The sequence below is a fragment of the Cryptomeria japonica genome, chromosome 6 (genome assembly GCF_030272615.1).
Source record: "Cryptomeria japonica chromosome 6, Sugi_1.0, whole genome shotgun sequence".
In the NCBI taxonomy this organism is placed as follows: domain Eukaryota; kingdom Viridiplantae; phylum Streptophyta; class Pinopsida; order Cupressales; family Cupressaceae; genus Cryptomeria; species Cryptomeria japonica.
Window position 1 is genome coordinate 548,308,396 of NC_081410.1, and position 24,991 is coordinate 548,333,386.

The 24,991-nt window shown below is 37.7% G+C and overlaps 1 protein-coding gene across 6 annotated transcripts in view; it reads left to right on the forward strand.

Moving 5' to 3' along the window:
* Window positions 1–24,991, forward strand: part of LOC131073036 (long chain acyl-CoA synthetase 9, chloroplastic) — a 219,449-nt gene that overhangs the window by 49,987 nt on the left and 144,471 nt on the right. For 4 of the 6 annotated variants that reach the window (XM_058009393.2, XM_058009390.2, XM_058009389.2 and 1 more), the window contains one exon: window positions 9,288–9,569. The exons of 1 other annotated variant lie outside the window; for it this stretch is intronic. In XM_058009393.2, the coding sequence (XP_057865376.2) occupies window positions 9,288–9,569 (282 nt within the window). The remainder of the gene's footprint in view (window positions 1–9,287; window positions 9,570–24,991) is intronic. One more of the 6 variants, XM_058009392.2, reaches the window with a different exon arrangement.

Here is a 24,991-nt window from a genome sequence, read left to right on the forward strand (position 1 = left end):
ATTATTATACCAAATTCCTTACCTGTTTGCCCGTAACCTCCTCTGCAATGCCTCGTCACCCTCTCTTCCCCCGTTGCTTCTCCTCCCTCCTCCCTTCCCCTTTAATCCTCGTGAAGGGATGTGCCCCTTCACGGGTCCCCTTCCGCATGAAGGGGCGCGAGGGTAACTGCAGCCCAGGCTGCGTTTACCGTCGCCCCCCTTTGTGCGGGGGTGCTTGTGGGGGTGGGGTATTAATGAGTTTTAGGGGGGGGGGGGGGGAACTTATTATATTTTAAATATTCGTTGTTTTCTTTTTTTTTTAAATATACTATATATTAAATATTGCCTTTGTAAATGTTTTTAAATATCAAATAATACTTTCTTAATATATATATATATTAAATATATTTTCTTTATTATTTTTTTATATTGACATTTAATAATATATTTAATAATATTTTCTTTATTATTTTATATATTAAATACATTAATATTTTAATCATTTATTTACAATATTTAATGATTTATTTCTTCTTTAGGATATTAATATTATTTAATGATTTGCATCAAGTGATATCGTGGGGGTTATCACACCCCTCATGGTGGTTTGGGAGCCAAGCCCTTTACTGGGTCAGGGGAAATGCCAATTAAGGCCTTCAATATCACACAAACCTTCATGGCGAATGTCATTTTCACAATTTTATCACTCATTTTTTTCAATACCAAGTCCTTACTAATTTTGAAACTTACGAGTGATTTGAAATGAGGCTTAGAATTTAGAATTCATATGCCTATTTATAATTTTTGTGAGTGGTTAGGGTTTGGGTTGAGCCCATAGACCATAAGGGTTAGGGTTTGTGGCATGCAAATCAAAACCATTTTTGGATTTTTTTTAAATATTGATTTCTTTATTTTCCTACCTTGGGGGATGCTTGGAAGTCCTTCGGATGGTTGGGAGACTCCTTGGAGTACCTTGGACATCTTAGGGATGTCCCAAAGTTGCCAAACCATCCCCAAGCCATCCCCAAACCAAGAGGCATCTCAAAAATGTCCCCTCCTTGAGGAGGATATCCCAAAAACATCTTTGGGTCTTGAGTGGTGGTGGTGGGACGATGGAGGGACATCCCCTCCAAGTCCCTGTACCCTGGGGATGTCCTTGTCCCAAAAATGTGGAGATTTTTGGGGGTGAGCGGGGGGGGGGGGGGGGGGAGAGAACGCGTTCTTGTGGAACATAGGTTGAAAGCGAACAAAAAGAGTCTTCAATGAATCTTGTAAGGAATGCAGGAGTGAAGAGAAAATACCCCAAGCTTTTATGGAGGAAGCTTTTCTATTTTGATCCTCACAGACACTCTTCTAGGGCAGATTTAGCATTTGAAACCTTTGCTGATTTCTTTTGTATGGGATGTGTCCATTCAATGGAGAGAAGCACTCCAATGTGGTCTAAGCGTCGGATTTGACAAACTTGGTCTTTCTTTGGAGAGGAGTGCTCTAATGCATAGGCTGCCCCTTTTTACATTTTGTTTTGATTTTTAGTTGACTTTGTCCACTTAGTGAAGGCGAGATCCCATTTTCATTAAGTTATCTTTTTGTTCTAATTTCATATTGATATTGGACATTTTATGGCTAGGTTTCCACGTCTTCAAATATTGTTCCTTTTTGTTCTAATTTCATGTTGACATTGGACAACTTATGGCTAGTAGCACTTTTTTCCACTTATTGCCCCTTTTTTGCACTATGACATGAAATGAGAACACCTTTTTCCAACAGCATGCACTTTTTGATTTGATGTCCCTTTTTAAATTTAAAATATGAAGAGGAGTGCACCAGTACACTACAATTTCCCTTTTTTGTGACTAATACAATCAAATACATTGGGATGCCACTTTGTCAACTTTTTTATCAACTTTGGGTCACTTAGTGCATTCATGTGCTCTAATATGTAATTTTTTTTAAGTGCTCCATGGGGATGCATCCCCCCCAAAAAACCTGTGTCCCCTATAGGGGATGTTTTCGAGACTTGGGGACTTGGGGGAAACGTACCCCCATAGCACCACCACTTTGCCACCTTTGTAGGGGATGCCGTTGGGTTGATTTCTATATGGCACATGCCATTACATATTGATTGCAACCTTTATCTTTGTGTAAACTAGTTGGCCTTTCATGGGGCACTCACAAAGATGTTATATTGCAGATTTTGCCTTGAAGATTTGAATACATCTCTATTTTTATATCAGCATTGCCCCCCCCACCATTGCTCCACCGCCGTCCCCCTGTTGTCCTCTCACCGTCCCCAAATTTAGGCCCTTGGTCCTATTGTGATGTTTTCACACATCGCCCCATTGCAAATGGGGACCCCCACTTTTTTTGCTTTCCAGTTTATTGTTCTAGTTTAGTTGTTTTGCTTGGCAATAGTTGTAGTCTTTAACCTTTGTTTTTGAGAGGGGTTTGTCTTGTCGGTCTGGGTTAGAGCAACCTTTGGTATGTCTTAGGACTGCAAAGCTCTGTCATTAGTGTGATCAAGTCTAGAATTCGTGAACAAATTTCTGAGGCAAGGAGTGAGGGCAAGTGGTAGATTCTTGTCAAAATTGCTAAAGTTGTCAAATTTGTCAAGAAGTTGTAAGAATTGTCAAAGAGCGAATCACAACTTGCAAGTATGTAGGAGGTAAGAAGTGCTTTGACTATTGTAGGGTGGAATTGCAAGGTCCCCTTGCAATTCCACCCTAATATTTCGAATTCTATAATTCAAGTTGATTTAATGCACTTTTTGAAATAGCATGAAGTGAATTAAGAGGATGCCGCTTTGGTATTCCATGGTGAAGTGATTACATGGGCTAGAGGAGTCTCAAAATTTCAAAGCATAAACCCTTATAAACCCAAGCCCTTGATGCACAAGTGGGGTTAATTTACGACCTTCATACATAAGCACTCTTAAGTTTCACCCTTCAATCAATGTGCGACTATGATGGGATTCTGTCCTTGATAATCCAATGCACAACGATAGTTAGAATCCGCCTTACTCCTTCTTGTTTATGCATTTGCATTGTCAAATTCCGACCTAGGTGATCAATGCATTTACACTTGCAAAATCCGACCTATGGTCTAATGCTGACATGTCTAATTTCCACCCTTGGTATTCAATGCAAGAGCACTTCATAAAAGCAACTTTCCTGTATACATGAACACAGAGGAATCATGCCCTTCCTAATGCACATGCATGGTGGAAATCTGATTTTGTAATCAATGCATGCATATTGAGAAATTCCAGCCTTATCTTGCAATCTATGCATGAGGTATGTGAGAATCTGACCTTGATGGTTGTAATACATGAGCATTATGAAGGTCCAACCTAACAAACAATACATAAGCATTGCTAAAATCCGTCCTTTCCCTAATGCATGGTTAAAGTGAAATCTGACCTTAGGCCTTTATGGGCATCATATGTAAAATTCCAGTCAAGAAGGTAGGAGATGAAATAGAAGAGCAGAACAAATCAATTTTAAGGGGTTTGAATTGCATTTTGAGGAAGGGAATTTAATCCATACTTGTAAGCCTTCAAGCAATAAAAGTGTGCCAACCGACTTAGGGTAGAAGAAACAAGGCGTGTGTTTGAAATGTGAGCACCCAGATCAACAAAGCCAGCCTTGCAAAATAGAATGAAGCCCATATAAATACAAGACCACCTGTGATATCCCCTGCACATAAATGACTGGATATGCAAGGAATATCGTCAAACAAATAGCTGACTACCTGCTGATCTAAGACTCAGTCTGTATAACCTGCGTGTTATGTGGTTTCTGGACTGCAGGATAACTTGCGTGTTATGCTGATTTGACTGTCAAAAAGTTTCAGACTTGTTTTGGAAGCATTAACCCCAAAGTTTAGTCAAAGGATGACTTGCCAACAACTTCTACGCAACAACATAAACCTCTAGGATGACTCTGCAACTTGATTTGTGCTTTTCCAATGCAATCACATGAATTAGAATGCAAAATTGCACACCTACAGCTGACTGGAATTTTATCAAACAGTTGGCATGCAACCAAGGGAAATATATAAATGGGTGCAACCTTATTACTCCTTTTATTAATGAGACAATAGATTCATTACAATGCTCAAACATGTGTCCAAATACCTAGCAACCTATCATTGAATACTTAGTAATTCTGAAGACACATGGCAGCCATGGAGGTCTGCGTACAACTGAAATTACAAGGAAATAGTAATGCCAAAATAACATGATTAAAATCGCCCCAATTTGTGTTTGAAGAATCAAACAAGATCCTTGATTTTGGAGCCCTCAAGATGCCAAATTGGATAATTCTCAGAATCACCCCTGCTGCAGGAATGTAGTCTGATGCATTAGTGAATGACAGCAACTAGTCCTCAAAGCATGTTCGCCCTTCCTCCAAGCCAAGTGATATTACCAAATGCTAGATTCAATGCTTATCCAAGGAGCAATTAGCAAAGTCGAGGGAATGATGATTGCAGTCCGATTTTATTTCAGATCTGTTAATACACCTGTAGCTGCACTTATTCCCTTCAAATATCTTCTGCGATGTATTGCCCTTAGCTCACAAGGCTAGCACTGAACTCAAGTGGGAATCTTGGAGCTTCAATGAAGTGATAATGGCAAAATTGTGGGGATGAAGGCTGGAAACCGATTTGCCTCAGATCTGCAACACAATCAGCAATCTCCCAATTTCTTCCTTTCGATCGGTCTTCAAGGAAAATCGCCTTTCTTTCCAATAGGAATCAATGTCCAAATATGATAATGGATGGTCTGAAAATACCATGAAATGTTTACCATGAGAAGCACAATAAACTCTTTATACACAATTGAGATGACTGAGGTATCACCTCCTCAATGCAACCCCTCGAGAGATCTTCCACTCCCTCAGTTATGCAATCTATGGGAGTTTTCGTTCCCAAAGATGAAGATCTGCAGAAACCCCCCGGTTCCACAAAATCCAATCAATATTCTATTCATTAAACCAAGCTGCTTGAAGCTTCATCTACATCTCCCTTTACACGTTTTCCCAATCCATCTCTAGAAGCTTCTAGAAGTGACTTTATGATATATTTTTTAATTAGTCACTTTATTAAATTAATTAAATATAAAGTCATCTTTTATTTTTTTAAATTTATTTGATAACTTTATAAATAATTAACTCAATATTATTAATTAAAATAATTAATTAAGCTATCCATGTAAAATAATAATTATTTGGACAACTTAACCAATTAAATTAATGAATCGATTCTTCTCCAAAAATGGGGACAATACACCACCAACCTTCATTTTCCACATTAAACATTCAAATTCAATTAAAAAATAAGGAGAAGAATATCAGAAGCAGATTTCAAAGAGGATAAACTCAGTCTCAGATCTGTAGGTGTGAATTCAAGGGCTTGAAGAGCAGAATTTGAGTCAAGTTGATGAAAATGTAAGACTACCATTCAATCCCACCATTGCAATCGTAGAAGCACCCTTGAATCCCACCATTGAAATTGCAAGACAATACCTCAAATCTGCCCTTCTTCGTGCATGCATTCACCCCATCTCCGCCCTCATTTGTGCATACATTCATCCAAATTCTGCCCAACTAGTACATGAACAACTGGAATTTCCAACCAAGTGGTGCAAGACTATGCTTCATGGTGTACGAACAAAATCAGAACTGTAGGATTAGGAATCATTGAAATCTGAATTTTCATGTTTATTATTATCCTTTTGATCTTCATTTAAAACATTGTAACTCAAGGTGTTTTGTGTTTTGCAAGGAAAAGAAAGAGGCATGATGGCAAATGAAGGATAAGATATCAACAATGCAAAGGTCACATCATTCAAGACTTACACTACAGTAAGGAAGATGGAACATATTCAAGAGGATAATGATGAATGAAATAGGAGCATTTAAAAGAAGTTAGTGAGAAAGGACTTCACAATTGAGGGAAGATAGCAAGGAGAATCAAGGACATGTTTTACAATTCAAGAAGGAATTTCCTGAAAAGGTAGAAAGTGCGCTTCAACAAGGTGTAGTAAATTAACTAAGTATGGTCGCTTTTGCACCTCTACTCTGCAATCACGCCCAAGTTTAGGATGGGATCAACTAAAGAGGGTGCCATTCCTTCTACATCTTGCAATCCCGCCCATCTCACCAAGTAAGGGCGCTAATCCACCTATACCTTGCAAATCCGCTCCTTTCAAGGAATCATAGCTAAGGATGAACATTCAAGGAAACATGCCAGATAAACATCAAGGCTTCACAAGGAAAGGAAGAGGTTGAGGTTTACAAGCTTGCTCTATGATGGAGGATTCATCAACACAACATATGGCAAAATGATGTTTCTTTATTACCATGTGTAATTCTATATATCAACAACATGAATTGTTCCCAATACAATAACAATATAAATATTACTGGATGGTTGGTTAAGACTGCCAACCATTGGCAATTGACCCAATTCTTGGGAACTAATTACAATGCTCTTATTAACAAAACATAACAAGTCACATTTATTTATGAGCGGCATATTTGCCATCTACAAAAATCCCAAGATAAATCCTTTTGTTTGAAAAAGGTGAAAGATAAAAATAGTGCATTGGCTAAACATATAATTTTGGATAGGCAACTTTGAATGATTTTGATGAAGCTTTTCTCCTGTTTTGATCATGGCAAATATTTTGAAAACACTTTGAAATCTGTACTCATTGTGATATGCCAATTATGTAATGGTAATTGTATATTCAATAATGAAAACAGAGTTTACATACATAGGCAATTACATTATGATGTTTCTAAAAGAAACAAATGTAAACAAAAGCCAGAATTAGAAACTATCTAAACTAACTAAGATGACCATTAAAGAAACATTACATTATTTTTATACCCTCCCTTAATGGTCATTGTTCTAACTACCCTACAAAAGACAATCTGCAGGTCTTTTGGTCACAAATGCATAGAAGGCTGCCCCCTTTTCTTCAGAATGCTTTGTGACATAATTTGCCGTTGAGACCCTCCTTGATGTTGTAAAACTTCTTAAAATGACTAAGATAATCAAAATCCTTCCAACCTGATGTTGGGAAACAAAATTGTCCCTCCCTGTAGCTAGAGATACTAAGAACAACTTTTCAAATTGAAACCACGATTTTGAGGAGAAAATCGCCAAAGCCAAATTGCTTGATTTTTTTAGGAGAAAAATCAGAAAATCCAATAGTGATAAAATTATCAAACCTAACAGTAATTTATGAGGAAAAAATTGTAAAACCCAAAAACGATTTGTAAGCAGAAAATCGAAAAAATCAGACACGATTTTTGTGGAGAAAAATTAATCAAAACCTAGACACTGAAGCATTAGTCATGATTTTTTGTGGAAAAAATAAAAAAACCCTCTTGCAGAGAAAGATCCCACGATGTCAAAAAAATCGTGCAAAAAACGAAAAAACAACTATGATTTTTAGGAGAAAATCATCCAAAACCCAGATATAATTTTGAGGAAAAAATTATAAAAACCCAATAGTAATTGTTTTTTGGAAAGAATTATAAAACCCATGACCCCGATTTTTGGGAAAAAGCCCTTTTACAAATAAAATTACTATTTTTGAGAAAAAATCGCACAAAACCCATGAAAAAATACCACATTTTTTCTGAAAAACGTGAAAAAACCCATTACTCCCAAAACCCTAGCGATTGTAGAAGAGCAGAAACCCAACTTTGTAGAAACCGCACCAAAAACCCATGAACAAAATGCGAGTTGTGCAAATCATGGTGCCAAAACACAGAATGTGGCGTCTCCAACTTGCGTGGGTTGGAGAAAGTTGCACCAAAAACCGTAGAAGGAAAACACCCACGATATCTTTGCAGGTTGCGAGAAAAACATTGGCCAAAATGCAAACGAAAAGCGGCTCAAAAACGGACACAAACATGAATGGAGAAGAAGACATCACCAATTCAGAGGGGAAACACAGTCGTTTGCAGAAGAAGCATCAAAACATGGGGATGAATGAAGGCTACAACATGGATAGGATTCCGATGTCGCCTGGAAGAAACCCTCGTGCAAGGCACAAAAAATACAAATGCAAGTTGGAAAATACAGACGCGAGCCACAAAAATCGCGACCTTTGAACATGTGATATGCATACACAAACCCTCAAAAATTTCAGAAAGAAACTCTTGAAAATTGCAGAGTTAAATTTCTGGAATAAATTCCAGATAAGAGGTTGCAAATTTTTTTATTTAAAAAATTCGCCAAACTTCAAAAAACCCCATCGACCCGCTCTGAGACCATGTAATGGTAATTGTATATTCAATAATGAAAACGGAGTTTACATGTATAGGCAATTACATTACAATGTTTCTAAAAGAAACAAACGTAAACAAAAGCTAGAATTAGAAACTACTTGAACTAAATAAGATTACCATTAAAGAAACATTACATTATTATAATAAAATACTCAAACTTGAGTATTTTCTCATGGCAACTTAGTGCTTGAAAGATGATCTCTTTGCTATTTCAGAGGAACTTTTTACTATGGACATCACCAAAAAGTGTGCTTCAATATTGACACCTTTTATTTTATTTTTTATTTTTAAGGAACTGTTTACTATGATAATCACCAAAAAGTGTGCCTCAATATCAACACTTTTTATTTTGTAGAATTTTTTTTTACATCTATCACTAAAAAGCAATGGTACCCCAAGTTTTAGGGATGGGGAAGAGTGTGGATGGGGGACGTGTTTCAGGGATGGGGTCAGGTTGGAGCCATTTTTTAGGGGAAGGCAGGGGATGACTATTAAAAAAATAGGGAGAATTCAAAAAATATAGAACATTTCAGATATTCATATTATAGCATTGATAAGGCAATCATCATATACATCAGAGAACCTTAAGACATAATATTGGAGTTCAGTTGATATTTTCATTTTATAGAAAGTGACAAACAAATGAAGTTTTAACAAAATTTAATTGTATTTATTGACAAAAAACATGACATATTATAGAAAAATTACATCAAAATGCCCAAAGGTTGCAAGTTTTAACTTGAAAATGAGAAATATATAGAAACATAGAAATATTAATATGCAGCTGTCCCTAATCAGTGTCCCCTAACACTGCATCACTAATCAAATTCAAAAAAACTATAACTGTAATTGGCATTTGTTTAATAGTCTTTCATCTCTAGTAGTCTCTCTGTAAAACTAAAAATCCCTTATTAAGTTAATTTTTTGTTTATATTGACATTTTCCCTGGAGTTTTGGCCTCTAATATATTGATAGTCTAAAAGGTTTATTCTTGTGTTGGGACAGACAGAAGTGTCAACAATCATATGCGATCGTAAGCAGATGCAAAAGCTTATTGACTTAAGCGGCCATTTGGGTGCTGTCAAACGCATTGTCTACATGGAAGACAAAGGCATTATTTCCGATTCCTATGTATCAAGGACTAGTGGCCATTGGACTGTTTCTTCCTTCTCTGAAGTTGAGAGTCTTGGACGAAGAACTCCACCTAAATCAAATTTACCTGTACCAGCTGACATTGCAGTTATTATGTATACAAGTGGTAGCACAGGAGTGCCAAAGGTAGGTAAAGTGAGTGTCTTGGTTTAATAGCTTAAATATGTATGCTTACTGTTTTTAACCTTTCCGGCTGAGACTGCTGTAATTAAGTGGTAGCACAGATTTGTCTATGGTTGGTAAATCAAATGTCTTGGTTTTATTATTCAAATAGATACAGTTTACTGCTCTTAACGTTTTTATTTGCTTTCCCAATCTGGATAGTTGCTTTCCTGTATCTTCCTTTTTGTCCTCACATTTTTTTTTGTGTTATTTTCAGTTTTTAACTTTTGAAAGCAAGTAAAATGTGGTTTCACAGTTGTAAACTCTTCTATCCTCTGTCACAGCCAGCACTCCAGAGAAGAAAGGGACAATAATACAATAATATTAAATAAATAAATTAATAAGTGTTTTTTCTTGCAAATTACAATATATATACTAAGTCACAAGGTTCGAATTCGAATTTGAATTCGACGGCCATGAAATTCGGATGAAATTCAACAAGGGAAAAATTCGAAATTTTTTTTGGATAAAATTCGCTTTATATAATTTTGTTTATTTTTTAAATATATGTATACTTCTAATAAATTATCAAAAACATTGCTAAATAGATTTGAAGTCATTATAAAACGATGGCACACTTATAAAATATAAACCATAAGAAACATGTGAAATCATGATTGCGAAGATGTTTTCTTTTCAAAAAGTTACAATAAAAAGTTAAGACTTTAAAACTTCAAAAAAGCTCTAAGTCATCAAGAGCACTTGGCTTAGATGGTGTAGCATCATCATCTGTATCACTATCCAATTCCTCATCAAGAAAGTCAGGCTCATTTGCAACTGACACTTCTATGTGGAATGCGTTGTTGTGAAGAAGATGTGGAGTCGCTTGCTGATTTGTTCATGAAAAATTTCAAATTGCTGCAAACGTAGACAAGATCTCCCAACTTTCCAGACAACAATTTGTTCCTCTTCTTGGAATGGATGTGGTCCAAGCAACTCCAATTCCTCTCACAAGCTGATGAACTTGCTCCCTGACTCAGTATTCTAATGGCAAAGCCCTGAAGTTCAGGAGTTTGTGCTCCATAGTGTTGTGACCTAATCACACATTACCCCATCCTAGATAGGGACCCCCTAGCTTTTAGGCCCTTTCGATCGTTTGGTCTTGGTTTTTTTTGTGTGTGTGTTGTTGGCACTCTCTTCAATCTCTTCGCTTTGTGGATGTTTGAGGGTCAGTTAGAGGTGATCTGCTTCTCTGTCAAGCGAATTCTATGAAGTCTAGGGCTTGTTTTGTCCCTTTTTAGGGTTTCTACCTTCTGTCCTAGATTTTAGGGGGTTTCTGTTAGGGTTTTGGGAAAATTGAACATACAACTGGAATCAGGACCCTTCAAGGAACCTCCCAGTAAAATTTGAGCCCAAACGGAGTAACTTTCTATTTTTAGAAAGTCCCTATTTTTTAGGGATTTTTTTGAGTCTTGGAATGTCATCATTTTTCCAAAAATCAAACTTACTATTTTTAGTAATTTCTATTTTAGTAAGTTTCTATTTATAGTAAGTCATTTCTGCATCCTGTCTAGGGGTCTAACGCTGACACTTTGAAGGTTTCTATTTTTGGAAAGTTAGTACTGGCAGGGTCAGTCAGACAAGGCGACAAGGATCAGACGTTCGCAGACATTTCTAATTCCGGTAAGTCAAACAATAGACAGAGAAAGCTAGAAATTGATCAAGTGCTGAAGCCTATGCCTAAAATGGAAAGCTCGGAAATTTACCAAGGTTCAGGAAGTCATTCCAAAATTGGAAAGATGGACAAATCCCATGAATCCATGGCATAGTGAAAATTCCGCCCAAGAATGCAGTTGGCCGCCAAAATGGGTGAGGCAAGGACAAAATGACAAAATCCATGAATCCTTGGCCAGAGGAAAATTGTGCCCAAGTATGCAGTTGGGCACCAAAATGGGATTCCCATGGAGAGAAGAAAAATTCCATGAATCCATGGCATAAGCAAAATTGCACCCAAGGATGCAATTGGGCGTCAAATCGGTCAGGCAAGGATAGATGGACAAATTCCATGAATTGAGGGCATAGTGAAAACAACACCCAAGTATGCAGTTGGGCGCCAAACTGAGGAAGGCAAGGATAGATAGAAAAATTCCATGAATCCATGGCATAAGCAAAATTTCGCCCAAGGATGCAATTGGGTGCCAAACTGGGGAAGGCAACGACAAATGACAAAAGCCATGAATCCTTGGCTAGAGGAAAATTGCACCCAAGTATGCAGTTGGGCGCCAAAATGGGATTCCCATGGAGAGAAGAAAAATTCAATGAATCCATGGCATAAGCAAAATCGCGCCCAAGGATGTAGTTGGGTGCCAAACTGAGGAAGGCGAGGACAAATGACAAAATCCATGAATCCTTGGCCAGAGGAAAATTGCACCCAAGTATGCAGTTGGGCGCCAAAATGGGATTCCCATGGAGAGAAGAAAAATTCCATGAATCCGTGGCATAAGCAAAATTGCGCCCAAGGATGCAGTTGGGTGCCAAATTGAGGAAGGCAAAGACAGATAGAAAAAACGAGAATTCCTTGCCCTGGTGGAAACAACGCCTAGGTATGGACTTGAGTGCCAAAATGAGGGTCTCACGGATTCACAAAAAATTCCATGAATCCTCCTAGTGAAAATTCCGCCCAAATGAGGTGGACGACACCAAAAGGAGATGTCCAAGGATAACATGAAAAAAATGAAAATCCTCGGCTAAGTGTGATTTCCGCCAAGACATGAGGAAGGGCGCCAAAATGGTATAGCCATGGAGGACAAGACAAATGATGAATTCCTTGACTAAGTGTAAAATGCGCCCAGGTATGGACTTGAGCGCCAAAATGAGGGTCTCAAGGATTCACAACAAATTCCGTGAATCCTTGGCCAAAGCAAAATGCCACCCAAGCACTGAAGAGGGTGCCAAAATGGGATTCCTATGGATAGAAGGCAAATTCCATGAATCCTTGGCCAGATGAAAAATCCGCCCAAATGTGGACTTGGGCGCCAAACTAGACATGCCATAGAAGGCGTGGAAAATGAAAAAATTCCAAGGCACAGTGAATCCAATGCCCAAGCTAATAAATTGAAATTTTGCCTAAGGCATGGAATCCAAGGAGTCAAGGAGAAATAAAAAGCAAAATTCCCCTCGGGCTAATTTTTGAATTTGCTATTTTTAGACATTGAATCTTGACGGAGTGTGGAAAATTCTATAGATTTGGAAAATTTGATCTCATTCACTTGGGAAGTTGCCTTTGCATGGCATAGTGATTGGGGAAAGTATGACGCGTCATGAATGCAACTACTAATTAAAATGTCTCCTAACTTAGCAAGACGTTTTGAAGAATTCTATATAAGTTTGGAAAGGCATTTCATTTCTCACGTGCAAGATTCAGGGAAGAAGAAGTGGAGAAGTGAAAAGTGGTCATACTTATTCTCTGTTTTCATCATTTTCAAGGTGCTTCCAGGATAGCAGAATCAAACAAGGCAGCTACTATCTCCAGGCAGGCATTGATCAAGGCAGAAATGAAAAGTTTTCTTCCTCATTCTCGGTTGAATTCAAGATGGGATGAAATCATCGATACTAACCTAGGCACATTCAACTTGGCTGCATTCAAGATCTAAATGTTCGGAACAGCAGGGCACAATCCATCCCCGACAGCTGTCAGAATTGTGAAAAGTGGAATAGGTGCGGCAACTGGTTTTCCTCTTTCTATTCAATACCCAGACCTGGTCTTGGAATGTGCAACACATTATAATCTGGAGCGAAAAACAATCTCAACGCCAGATGGCAAGTTACTGGCAACATTGACTCCGGAGTCAATTGGTGAAGCTTTTGGAATTCCTTCACATTATTCCATGACGTACAGGACCAGTAGCGGAGCTCAGGTAGTGTATGAAGCAGGCCCTGCTAGGTGCGCTGATCTGATCAATAAGCAGTGGTTGCTGAAGCCTAGAGTGCACGCTTCCAAGATGCCCAAAACTCTCACAATCTTCGAGTTCAAGCAGGAGTATGTAGACTTGATAAAAATGCTAAGCAAAGTAATGGGATGCCCACATTCGGTGAACTTTGAGGCCTGGATGTTCTTCTACATAGGCAAGATCATGAATTCAAATACGCTGATTGACTGGGCTAGATTGATCAGTCACTCTTTGCATCAACAATTGAAGAACCTAAAAGAGAAAAGGTCCCAGTCCTTTTTCATGAGCTCCTAGCTGTTCTATATGCTTGCACGAAGGGGAGGATTTGATGGGCTGCTAGCAAGAGGAATCATGGGCTGCGGACCAGCTCAGTTGAAAGTACATGAGTGTTATCCCCAACTGCATCTCCACAATGTTAGTTCTTATAGGTTGGCGAATGACACCTTCACCATGTACTTGACACGGCTTATGCAGAATAAGTTGCACGTGAGGTTGTCCCCACAAGCAAGTGCCTTGGTCCAGAAGTATGGAGCTGCGTTCTTGCAATTCCATAAATTCACCTACATCAGGATGCAAGGATTCTCCTTCCAGTCATACAAGTTGCCCAGATATCCATCAGACAAGCTTGTATTGCTAGAGCTCATGAGGCAGTTAACGGCCTATGATCACCTGCAGAAGAAGAAGAGGCAATCAATTGAATTTCCAGTTGTTCTGGGTGACTTCATGGAAATATGCCCAGGCATGGAAGCCGCTGAAAGTGCAGCAGGGGAATTGGCATTCTATCGCCTGCCATTTTATACATCCAGGGCCCGATATGATCCTTACAGCCAAATGAGAAAGGTTGCCGACGTCAAATTCATACATAAGTTTCACTTAGAGGATTACTGGGAAATTGCTGAGGATGACCTTGAGGTCCGGAAGAGAATGCATTTCAGATTGCCCCTCGACATCATCAGGATAAGTGAAATTTATGAGGTGCCAGATCAAGTGGAGGAAGATGCAGATTTGATACAACCTGAATTCGAGAAGGTAGAGGATCAACCTATTCAACTGCCGGATTGGTCAGAGCTCGAGATGGACGATTTGAATATCCTAGCTAGACTAGTGCTGAAATTCACTATGCACTGGATTGACAAGCAGATAAGAAAGTTGGTGGAAGAAAATGTTCATCTAACATACCAGCTAATGGGAAATCTGTATTCCCACAATGAGGCAACTGAAAGCTCTTCATAGGTTTAGGCAGGAAGGGAAGCCTGGATGGATAGAGGGAAAAATGCCCCAAAGAGACCAAGGACAACAAAGAAGAAGGACAGCTAGTAGGAAATCCCATAGGAGGTTCAACAGGAAGCCCAACAAGGAGAGCCTCCACAAAAGAGAGCAAGGACAGAAAGGGAGCATTCACCAGTTAGTTCCTCGAGCGTGCAGGAAGTAGAGATGTTTCCACATTCCACAGGTCCACTTCTAGGGAGCGTTCCAGCACCCGATATACTCAGCATCAATGCTTCACAAGGACACTGTTGACCGAGAAGTCAGAGGCAAGAAAGTCCCCCGCACCAGGAAGAAGCTCGCCAGGATAGCTTCGTGGAGGCTATCCTTGATGAAATGGAAGAAGAATCTCAGGAACGGGAGCATGTAGAAGATCATAGCCACTCCATTCCCGCTCCAAATTGGTTGATAGGCAGGCTGGGGAATGAAGCAGAAGGAAGAACCAATCCTGCTCAGGAGTTGGAAGAATTATTGAAGAGGATGGATCGGCCAGCGGAAAGAAAGGCTCCCTGAAAATTTTCCAAGGTGGTCAGAGAAGAATCTGGATCCCGGACCTTGCACATTGTTGAGCCTACAGTGGATAAAGATAGAAGTGAGATCAGGCAGGAGTATTACGTCATCAGACAAGTTGATCTTGGCCATGCTTCCACAGGTCAAGTAGTGGAGACTTTGAAGAATCTTCCTTTGCCATGAAGGAGAAGTTGCTGAAGTCAAAGGCAAAATGTAAGTGGTTGAGGGAAGAAAATAGAGTCCTATGCGAATATGTCAAGAGTTTCAAAAGACCCCTCAGGGAGGTAGGTCCTTCATTCACTCCTCCTCCCTCCCTTCCCAAGGAAGTGGTTGATGATGCAGAGCTCATTAGAGCAATGGCGCAAAATTCCTGGGAATGGGTAGAAGACGTTTATGCTGAGGCAGGAAATTTCATTGAGGATCTAGCTCAGCTTTATTCGAAGCTCGTGGCTCTCCTAAACAGATTGGAGACAGCAGAAGGATTATGGGAGGATGTAGACATTTACCAAGACTTAACCATTTCGCGACTCAGGGCTCTGACGAAGACTCCGAGGAAAACTCTGGAGGACGGGAAAGTGATCCAAGAAAATGAAGCTTATGACTTTCCCCGATGGTTCTACGCCATCTGCTCAGGAAAGAACACCTTTGACAAATTCAGCGTTGACTCTGTCACCTTGAAGGAGTCTATCAGAGGGGTACAGGAGGACATCCTTAGTGCAATAGAAGCATTGTTTGCGAACAAACTCAATGACGGAGGAATAACGGTCAACTCCCTGAAATCTCAGTTGCACGATTTCTTCTTCGTAGGTTCATTCCCTAAGGAACATTTTGCAAATGTTTCTTCATTCTCCAGTATAATGAAGAAGACGTAAGAAGTCATGGCAGAGTGGGAAAGCTTCTTTTCCAAGAGCGAGGAAGAAATTGCCTTGATGGAGTTTAACATTGAAAATGTGCCAAGTGTCTCCATCGAAGAACTAGAAGCAGTCATCGGCAGATTCAGTGCATACGCCATAAATGAACGAGATAATGGTCGTCCATTTTTGGACGAAAGTCTTTTGGTTGAATAGTAGTGGCGTACTTATTGCTGAGGGAATGTTGACCAGGCGTGGGTCCAGTCAATGCATGCCACCATTAGATAAGGAATCTTCTTGCATGTCACCTTCTCATTAAGGTTTTATGACAGATTCTCCGTGCATGTCACCGTCACTAGGAGAATGATGGGCATTTATGATGGTGTCGGTTATACTTTGAGCATAATCAACATCATGGGGCACATTTAATGTGCTAGTGGGTGCTATTTTAGGCTCTTTAAATTAATTATACATGGGCATAATGGGTTATTAATTGCCGATTCCCACCTTGTTGCACCTTGAGTGGGAATCTTTTGGGCAAACACTAATTAGGGTTTTGCATGTAATCATGGCTTGAGGCCTATATAAGGGGGTGATCCCCTCATTTGTAAAGGAGGAGAGATTATCGTCAGAGATTGTTGCTAAGAGTTTTTTTTAGGCAAACACTTAATACATTGTTCCATTGTTGGTGTGTTCTTGTGTTGTTTTGTCGCTCACATGGTCTCATTCTCTTCATAGATTAGATTTGCTTTCATGTTGTTAGACGAATTGGATTTGATAGGATCGCTTGTTGCAAAATTCGTGCTCATACTTTTGGTGTGCAGCTGATTGTTGCATACCGTGCAAAGTTAACCTAAGTCTTCGTTATGTGTGTATGTTTAACTTCGATTATCATAAGAGATTGTTCGATTTGATGGTTTCTCTTGATGATTTGAAAATCTTTAACACACCCTTTGAAGATTGCACCGCCTTCGTGTAGTTGTGCATTGCTGGCAAAGCGAAGCGTGGTTGGATTTTGTGCAAGTTATCTCGTCTCCTTGTTCATAGGATTAGATTACTTTTAGTCTAGTTTTTCTCTACCCTACTTTTATTTACTTTCCGCATAATTCAAAATCTAAAAGATCCAAAACCAGAACTTTCATTGCAAATCTTCCGTACAAAAAAAATCTTTGAGCTTACATAAGTCTTCTCCAATTGAACACGCATAAGGCCCCTTGGGTTATCAGCAAACCCATCAAACAACTGAGTCACGTCGATGCACTGAAGGAACCTTGGAATTAGCCGTTTGAACTTTAAGCAATCATAGCATACAGACTAATCTTGATCAAGAGAGGATAAGGTGACCGTTGGTGACTTTATTCTGTGTTAGACGCAGTCATAAAAAACACGTCAACACATAGCTCATCCACCATCTATAACTAGGTACCACATCTCGTTTCATATCATATTTAGCTCTTGCTACTTCAAACAACCCTTCTGCTCTCTTGTATAGCCAACTTTGGTCTCTAATTAGACATGCAATTGCTGGATCTAGTTCAAATTTGCTAATGGCTTCATGAAACCTTTCCATAATTTCAAAATCAGCTTGTCGATCAATATGAAATAGCTTAGGCTCCAAATAGCAAGCTGCTGCATGTAAAGGTGTGTGCATCATTTTCCTTCTAGAATCAACTGCTGCCCATATCTCCATGTACTTTGCATCTACATTATTTAGTGCTCTCTGAATAGCTTCCTTACAACGATCCATGCTTTCATAAAGCATGCCAAGGCAAGGTTTGTCACCATCAACCACACGAAGCACATCAACAACTGGCTCACATATACTCAAAACCTTTGTTCCACTTTCCCAAAAGCTGCTATTTAAAACAATTTGCTCTATGTTCTTGCCCTTGACACTTTTAGAAAGCGCTGAATTTCCCCACTCATTGGAACAAACAACTGATCTGAAAGCTGCTTTCTCTTCAACAACTCTTTTCAAAGTGATATAAAATGAAGCAAATCTTGTGTCACAAGGCCTCAACAACTCCCTAGATGCATGCTGCCTGTAAAGACTCAATGTGAGACGATGATTTCTTATGAAGTTTGCAATTGCTCTCCCTCTATGAATTGCTTCATTTATCCATGGAAACTTAGCCAAATCATGAAGCAACAAATCCAAACAATGTGCTACACATGGACTCCAATATATTTGTGGGTATTTCTCAACAATCAGTTTTCCAGCTCCCACACAATTTGCTGCACTGTCAGTTACCGCTTGAACCACATTTTCCACCCCTACTTCAAGAATGGCTTCCTCTAATATTTGAAATATGTATTTAGAAGTTTTTTTGTGGTTCATGGTGTCAATCACTTTCAAGAATGCAACACCTTCAGGACAAGCCACCAAAACATTGATCAATGGCCTTTGACATATATCTAACCATCCATCACTCAATATGGTGCAACCTGTTGCTTTCCAAGAGGCTTTGACCTCAGCTAGTTTCTCAGTCACTCTTTCCTTTGACCTCTCCAAAAGACTTGTCCTTAAAGCCTCAGAAGTGGGAGGTGTGTACCCTTTGCCAAACTCTGCAACTTTTTGAATTGCATTGCGAAAATGTGGATTTGTAGCTACATTGAAGGGAATAGCACTTGAATAAAACAAATCTGCTAGTGCATCATCCACCTGTTGTTTCTCTACTGGTTTCCAAAGACCCTTCAAAGTTCCACTCTCTTTGGATGTCCCTGTGGCCTTGGGTAGACTCAAAGAGGAAGACATAATAGATGTGGATCTAGATACATCCTCTTCAATTCTTTGTTTCTTTTGTGTTGCTTGCATCTTTCTTGCAATCGAAGAGGCTTGCTCTTTCTCTAAAATAGCTCTAATTTCTTTGGACACATTTGGACATGCAGTAACACCTCCACCTTTACCCCCTGAAATACCAAGCAAGTGGCCCTTTATCCTTGTTAAAGTTTCGGTATAAACTTTCGGGCACAAGTTACAATGAAGATAAGTACCATTGCGGGTCACATGTTTCCATCCCTTTGAAGTTGATTTGTTGGGAGCCATTACAATCTGTACAATTTAGAAGAAAATGATTTTTAATATTTAAAACATGGATTAAATTTTAGCTTAAAATGAAAAAATAAAACAAAATAATATTAAAACTAATTATAATAAATGCTTCATTTTCTAATAACTAAATAAAATAAAAAACCGCAAATAATAATTTTATAAACATCTACTTTTAAAATAAAAATACATCAAATAACAAATAAAATAGTTAAAACTTATCAAATAACACATATAAAATTATATTTCTAAATTCAAAACACAGTATATATTGAAAAAAAAATTATTACAGTAAAAACTAAAACTAAAATGCATTCTGGGAAAAAAAAATATTAAAATAAAAAATAAAAATATAAAAATATGGTAAAAAGAAAACTATATAACTATCAAACTATATAAGCAAACAACTATGCTCGAGAAAAAAAAATGAAATGGCTATGTCAAATGCAAAGAAAAATTAAGGGTGAAAAAAATGGAACTCGACACCTGCCTGAACAGCAGCGATGGCAACTACAGCGAGGGCAATTGCAACCTGCGACTTCTGCAACCCGCGACTTCTGCCACCCGTGACTTCTGCAACGACAGCATAGTCTACCCGCAGTCCACCCGCAACGGAAACTGAGTCCACCTGCAATGGCAACGCAGTCGGCAGTCCACCCGCAACAGCAACGCATTTTCAGAAGAAGCGGAAAATAGAAGGAATAAATTTGGAGACGTGTTTTACAGAGGCGGAGAGCGGCGCTTTATAAATAAAATCCGCCAAAAATCTAAAACAAACCCTAAATGATGTTAAAAAACTTTTAAAAAAATCGCTTTTTAAATTTTTAAATAACAAAAGAAACCGACATTGTGGTCGTACGATTTTCAAACCGATTTTAAACGATTTTAAAATAAAAATTTCAGATTCGATAAAAATCGAACTTCATCCATGAAGTTCGCCGTATCTTGTGACTTAGTATATATATATTTGCAAATTATGGATATTTTTATTGTATATATTAAAATTTTGAATACTTCTAATATATGATAACAATTATGAATATTATATTGACATGAACGTGTAATCGTACTAAGGGAAAAAGGCCGCACTGGGGTACTTGAATCTCAGACCTGTTCACTTTCTCATAGTAAGATTGGCAACTTAGGTAACAAAAGATGATGAAGACAGTGGTTTTGAAGGTTAAAATAACTTCAAGAATACATAACTTATCTCTTAAGCAACTTCAAGAATACATAACTTATCTCTTACAAGTGTCTGTAATAACAACATTGTTTTTTCACCATAGGTTTTTGAGTCCACCAAAGATTAAAAAAACAACTAGATCTACTGGTTGAGTATGGTAAGAATTGGGAAAAATTGTTGGAAGATATAAGTCAATCAGCATTAGAGAGATAAGAATTTGTATAAATTGATGGCAAAGGCAAAGAAAGTTCGCTAGAGGATTGATGATATTGAAAAGTGCACGATGGATGTCCTTCCTTATGAGAATGTTGTTGGAAAAGTTAAGCAAATAGAGGTTCAAAAAATGAATAAAAACCAACAAGAAAAAGTTTTTCTATGGAAAGAACAATATTCATTTCACTTGAAGACTTTGAATGAAGCTTCATCCCTTTTCATTGAACAAAAGAATAGGTTGCTGTTAGTGGAGAAATATGTCTTTGAATTCATTTCCCTTGTTTCATGTAAATATACAAATGAGGAAGGAATCAACTTTTATGTTGATGAGGTAGAAGGATACTTTCAACAACTAACTTGAGAAAAGTCTGGGAAAAATCAGCACATGGATGAAATATACAATGTAGTAGGCATTGTTCTTCTTCATGAAAGAGAAAATGAGCTGGGAATTGTGAGATCATCATTCTAGAGGCCAAGCTTGTTTTTCACACTCAAATTGTGTATATGGATTCAATATTAGTGCTGGGAGAAACCAAAGTAGACTAGTTTCTTGAGACCTTTCAAAAGGGTGTTTCAACAAGAGATTCCCATGAAATTGCAAAATAACTCGTTATTTTCACTTTTAGTGTGCTTTTGGGAAAGGATTCTGTTGGAATCTATTCTTAAATTTCTTTTCTTGCGAATGATGTGAACATTGGATAAGATTATTATTTGTATTTGTGATAATCTCAACTATTATTTTAATTGATATGTTGCAGGCTTTAGATTGGTTTTTGGTGGATAGAACTAGTTTGTAATAAAGCTTGCATTCATGTAATCCAGCTATTTAGGGTAGAAGTAGCAATTAAAGTCATTAATCATTTTCATACAAACACTTTGTACAAATAAGTGCCATTTACACTTAGATCGCTAATGGTAATTTTCAAGCCTGCAATTGTTTCACTAAGTCCTAAGTGTTGATGTTCAATCACTTTTTGTGTTGGGTATAATTTGAAAGTTTTTACAAGATTTGTATTGCAATTATTATTGTAAGAAATTTTACACCGCTGTGTGTAATTCTTTTGTGCTTAACATCTATGTGTTTCATATTCAGTTTTGTTCTGTACAATTAATTAAGAATCACAAGTGTCCTTAGTTGTGTTAGATTATTTTCTACAAACAGATAGATTTAGATACAAAAATATTTTTTCTAATATAGAAGTGTTGAAACGCCTTTGTTCTAGATTGGGAAACAAAAAGACAGGATTTTATTTAGTTAGTTTGTATTGCATACTCTATAAATCCTCATATTCTAAGTTATAGGGACCTTCCCCTAGTAATTTAAAAAACAAGTTATTGCACATGCTACTTTGTTTTATGTTTTATTTAAATGTGTGAATTAAATTGCTAACACAAACCGAATTCTTTTTACCTCTTACCTTGAATTCTTCAATCTGTTCCATGTTGATTTCCTCCTCTAAGTCAACATGCAAAAGTGTTGTCTTTATAACCATTTGTTTTATTTCAAGATTATATGCTGCATCTATAGACAACAACATCTTAATAGAACTCAAGTTAGCTATTGAAAAGAAAATCTCACAAAAGTCAATTCCCTCTTCCTAGGTAGAATCCATTGCCACCAATCTTGCTCATTATCACTCAAGCGATACATATGCCTTGAACTTATTTTCGAACACCCATTTGCAACCTATAGGTTTCCTACCTTAAGGCAAAACTACCAAGCCCCAAGTCTTGCACTACGTTAATGCCAACATCCCCTCTTCCATGGCACTCTTCCAAGACTTATTCTTCTTAGAAGTGAGAGATTCTTCCACGAAACTTGGTTCACTACTAGTGCATGTTAAAGAAAAAGCACGACAAAAATTAGTTAGACAATACTTTTCAAACAACTTTTTCTGCCTTGTAGACATTCTCAATGTTATTGGTGAAGAATTTCCCACCACATTCGTATCCTATTATTTTCCAAAGTTTGTGCTAGATGTGCTCGCCTTATCTTCATTCAACCAATTTTGTCCACTTGTTAGTTCATCTTCAAATGGATTTTGGTATTCTAACTTATGTTCAAAAATGTAACTTTTGACTCTCTTGTTCCTTTGACTGTTCTTCCTTGGATAATGTTATAAATTATTTGAAAGTGAATACTTGGAGTAGAGACCTTTCAATGTTTCAAGATTCTAGAGTTTGTAGCCTTTAACATATTCACTATACCCGATCAAAAGACACTTCTTTGCTTTGTAATCCACTTTGGATCACCTATCCTTTATTAACACATGAAAAAGTGCTTTACGACCAAATTCTCTCAAATGTATAATAATTGGGTCTCTACTGTCCGACACTTCAAACGATGTTTATCCTCTAACATAGAGGTAGAAGATCTATTCTTTTTGTAAGATGCAGTACTTATTGTTGTAGCCCAAATCTCTTATCCTAGACTAGTGCTACTAAACATGCTTCTGGCTTGATCTAACAAGGTTTCATTTAACGCTTTTGGTACTCTATTATGTTTTGGTGTATAGGGAGTTGTCCTCTATTTCATGATTTCAATGTGTATACAATGTGTCTCAAATCCTTGGAGTACTATTTCCTGTCATAATTTGTCCTAAGCACCTTAATTTTTTTATTGGTTTGATTCTCAACCAAAGCCTAAACTCCTTGAACTTGAGAAACTCCTTAGAGTAATATGTTGACATCAATGACAACAACATATCCTAGCAGCAACAATGTCCAACAAATACATGGTCTAGTTTGGCATGGGAAACAAATTGCATAGGAAGCATCCAAAACATTATGGGATCCTGGCAGACAAACTTGGGCGAACCCAAAATGAACAACCAAAATCACAATGAAATCACCTCTTTTTTGATGATTTTTAATTTTTCTGGCTTTTCTAAATAACTTCCACATGTGACTTTGACTATCACTATGAAACACCAAAACCCCAAAAGTGCCATCAAAACCATTTGAAATTCTAAAACAAAGTCGTTTTACCTAATGCTGATTTCAGCAGGTAAATACCATTCTTTTTTGGTGAAAGTGGTTTCACTGCTATTCCTACACGTGCAAGAGTCCATTAGTTGCCAAGAAGATCATAGAAGAAGATTTTTAAAAATATGCAAGCTTTTTGATTTCTTTTTCCTGCATTTTTTTTAACAAATGAACTCTTTTGTTTTCCTTTCAATTTCTTTTTTTCCCTTCATTTTTCTATGAATGCATCCGTATGTTTAAAATATTAGAAGTGTTAATATTTTTTATGCTTTTTGTTTTCATTAGTTTAAGATGTGTTGTTTATATTTTTTTCCCCATAAGAATTACAGTGGCAGGTAGTTCTAGCTCCATGGGCAGATCCCACTTCAAAGTAGACAAATGTTTGGTAGTCTTATGGCTTCTTTCCTTTTTGATAGGACCTGGTGTCCCCATTTTGGATTGAGTTAGAATGCTTTTCAGCTTTTGTTTTTCTTTTAGTCATCATTTAGTTTATACCTTCTTTTTGGCTCCCTCTTGCTATTGTCTCTACTTGTATTTCCAAGTTCCATTGAGTTATTTTGGTCACTCGTGGACATTAATATAATTGCTTTTTTCACTTTTTCTCTTATTTGCTCCCAATAGTTATTTGTCCTATACTTGTTGGAGAAGCAAAGCACCTTATTGGCATAATTGCACATAGCTTTGCTAGTTTGATTTGACTACCCTAGGTTAGCATGAATTTTATGCTAAATAAATACTAGGACCTGCACATACAATTGCATCTGCGTGTTTTCATAGGGTTCGTTTGTATACTTGATTTTAATATGCATTGGGGGATGTAAGGATGTTTTTATGGAGAATATAAGTTCTACCTAAAGTTGGTAGGAATAAGTCTCATGTCTTCTGGCAAAGAATCCCTTTTGCTGTACTAATTGCACTGTTTTTTTATGAGTGCTCGGGGGAAGTAAAGGTTATGCTTATGTAGCTCAAGGATTATGTGTAGAACTGGGAATCTTTATGTGGATCACCACCAGCTAAAGGGTGACTGAACTTGTATGGCACTGAATTTGGAAGGGTGCCTCCAAGGAATTTATGTTTGTGGTGGTGAAACTCTTTCTTTAATTAGATGTTATAACAGGCATGCTAGCTGAATGGTTGTATTCTCCATAGGTCTGCATGTTCATGTGGATATAATCTTTAACCGTTATATTGTTCCCTTCTAGTTTGTGTTTTTTCTTTCTTGTGGAAGGTAACTTGCCATTGCCATATTAAGCTATTTTATCTGGCTGCACTTTTTGATCCCACTGATTTACATTGGTTGCTCATGGTCATTAATATTGTTTTCTTCCATTTTTATCTCTATAATCTAAGTGTTTATAATCTATGTGTGCATTTGATTCCCTTATCATGCCTCTCAGCTTTTTGCTCCATATGTCTAGTGCTAATATTTGGTTTAGGAGGAAAAGTAA